The sequence below is a fragment of the Rhinopithecus bieti genome, unplaced genomic scaffold, assembly GCF_001698545.2.
Source record: "Rhinopithecus bieti isolate Rb0 unplaced genomic scaffold, ASM169854v2 scaffold_30687, whole genome shotgun sequence".
Classification (NCBI taxonomy): Eukaryota; Metazoa; Chordata; class Mammalia; order Primates; family Cercopithecidae; genus Rhinopithecus; species Rhinopithecus bieti.
Window position 1 is genome coordinate 948,603 of NW_016813366.1, and position 1,970 is coordinate 950,572.

General features: G+C 50.2%; 1 protein-coding gene across 2 annotated transcripts in view; it reads right to left on the reverse strand.

The window, feature by feature from the left end:
• Positions 1–1,112: 1,112 nt before the first annotated feature.
• The window catches only part of STPG4 (sperm-tail PG-rich repeat containing 4), a 62,808-nt gene continuing 61,950 nt past the window's right edge, over positions 1,113–1,970 (reverse strand). The window contains exon 7 of one of the 2 annotated variants that reach the window (XM_017847985.1): positions 1,113–1,251. In XM_017847985.1, coding sequence (XP_017703474.1) covers positions 1,135–1,251 — 117 coding nt within the window. In that variant the 3' untranslated portion in view covers positions 1,113–1,134. The remainder of the gene's footprint in view (positions 1,252–1,970) is intronic. The other variant, XM_017847986.1, reaches the window with a different exon arrangement.

Sequence of the window (1,970 nt, forward strand, 5' to 3'; positions counted from 1 at the left end):
TGCATAGGATCCGACTGGCTAGAGCCCCTTGGGCAGAAAGCATGTGGTCCCAGCCTTCTAAGGACCCTCCTCCCCTCCCACACCCTCACTTGCACCCTCCACTGTCATTGGTCCAGGCTGCCTCCATTCCCCTCCTGCAAATGTTTATTCCTGCCCTGAGCCTTTGCCCAGATAGGCTTCCTCACCCCTGACTCTTTCCTCTCCTGATCACAGCCTCCTGATCCCTGGGGTGCCGGCCAATCTACCCTCCGCTGTGCGGGCCACCCCTCACCTCCCAGGCTCAGGCCACACTGCCTTCTCCTTCCTCTGAATGCCTGCGGCCTTCCTTGTCACAATGGCTCCTCTGTGCACCTGGTGCAATGATTTGGCAGCTTCCTGAAACTACAGCTCGTCTTCCTGTTGGAATTGCCATCCGCGTGAGGGCAGCCCCTGAGCTTCAAACACAGGGCAACTGGCAGGAAAGTCTTGGCACGTGTACGGCCCTCCCCCAACCAGCACTACCCCACACTCCATTTCCGGCACAACCCTCCCCGAACTCAGTCACATGCCTCATTCATCTTTGTTTCAAGACTCCACTCTCCAACCCCACCTCAGCACCTTGCACATAGCAGATACTCAAAATGTTGTTGACTTGAAAACACAAATATTCATCAGGTTGAATCAATATTGTTCTTTTTAGGGGGTTCAAAGAGAGAAAGAACCAGCTTTTGGGATGCTGTGATGCTCAACTTGGCCTCTGTTTAATGCTGAACACCCACAGAAGTCTTTAAGAGGGCCATAAGGCCTTATAACCCTGATGCAGTTGAGTTCCAGCTAGAGAGAACAAGGCCACACAGAGCAGAGACCAGACATCTCAGGGCCTGTCCGAGAGCAGCCCGGGGCACACTTTGTCCGAATCTGCTCTTTGGTAATCAGCAGAGTGAACATATAATTTATTGCTCAGACCAGGACACTTTTGAGAGAGAACTGGTAATTATGCTGGGACTATCCCAGATAAGCAAGCAGGACGGTCACCTCAAGCAATCAATCATGTTCTGTGGCCAAACCCCTCCAAGGAAAAGACAAAATACAGTTTTCTAAACATAAGAACGTGCTAAACCTCAAAGTAGAGCTTGGTGCCAAGATTGCTTTATTTTAAAAGCCAATTGTGTTGTTGAAGAAAAGGCTATGTTCTCGGCCCATTTTGGCTATGGTTGGAGACTGCTTAGGGAATTGTCTTAAAGTTGTATATGCTCCCGGGCCTGGGGTTTTCTGAAAACAGAGCAGAAAACAGGGACTGATGAGACAGTGAAACCAAAACCCTGAGGCTCCTGTGCCTGGCTGCTGGCTTAGATGTGGTGGACAAATTCCCCAAGGATGAAGACCAGGGCCACACCAGCCTGGGCTGAAGCCTGGCAGACCCTCTAATTGGAACATGTCCTTGGAGCAGAGGCTGCTCCTGTTAGGGGTTCACCATGAGGCTGGAGGGGGGCTGAGAGGCCAGGCCAAGCCAGGGGCCACCTAGAACCTGCTGGGAGAGCCGGGGTCACATGCCACCTGCACCTCAAGGCACACCTTCTCCCAAAGAGCACTTGGCCCAGGCAACTCCTAGCCCAAGGAATGCCATCATCCTTCCCCCAGTGACCTCGGCCTAGCAAGAAGTGAGTGAAGAGAATGAATTCTGAACCTGGTTGGTCTAACTCAAAAGCCCAAACTGCCTCTCAAACTCGGGTTGTGTTTTAGTTATCGACCCAGAGTTATTAAAGTAAGGTGTTTCTCAACCAGGGTCCACGGACCCCTGGGTCAGAAGTATTCTCAAGGGATCCACAAGTTCTAATTTTGAAAGTCATGTTTTGTTTTATAAAATGCTTGAACAAATATTATTATTATTATTATTATTATTATTATAAATATTATTGAGAGACAGTCTTGCTCTGTCACCAGGCTGGAGTATAGTGGGCGTGATCTCAGCTTACTGCAATCTCTGCCTC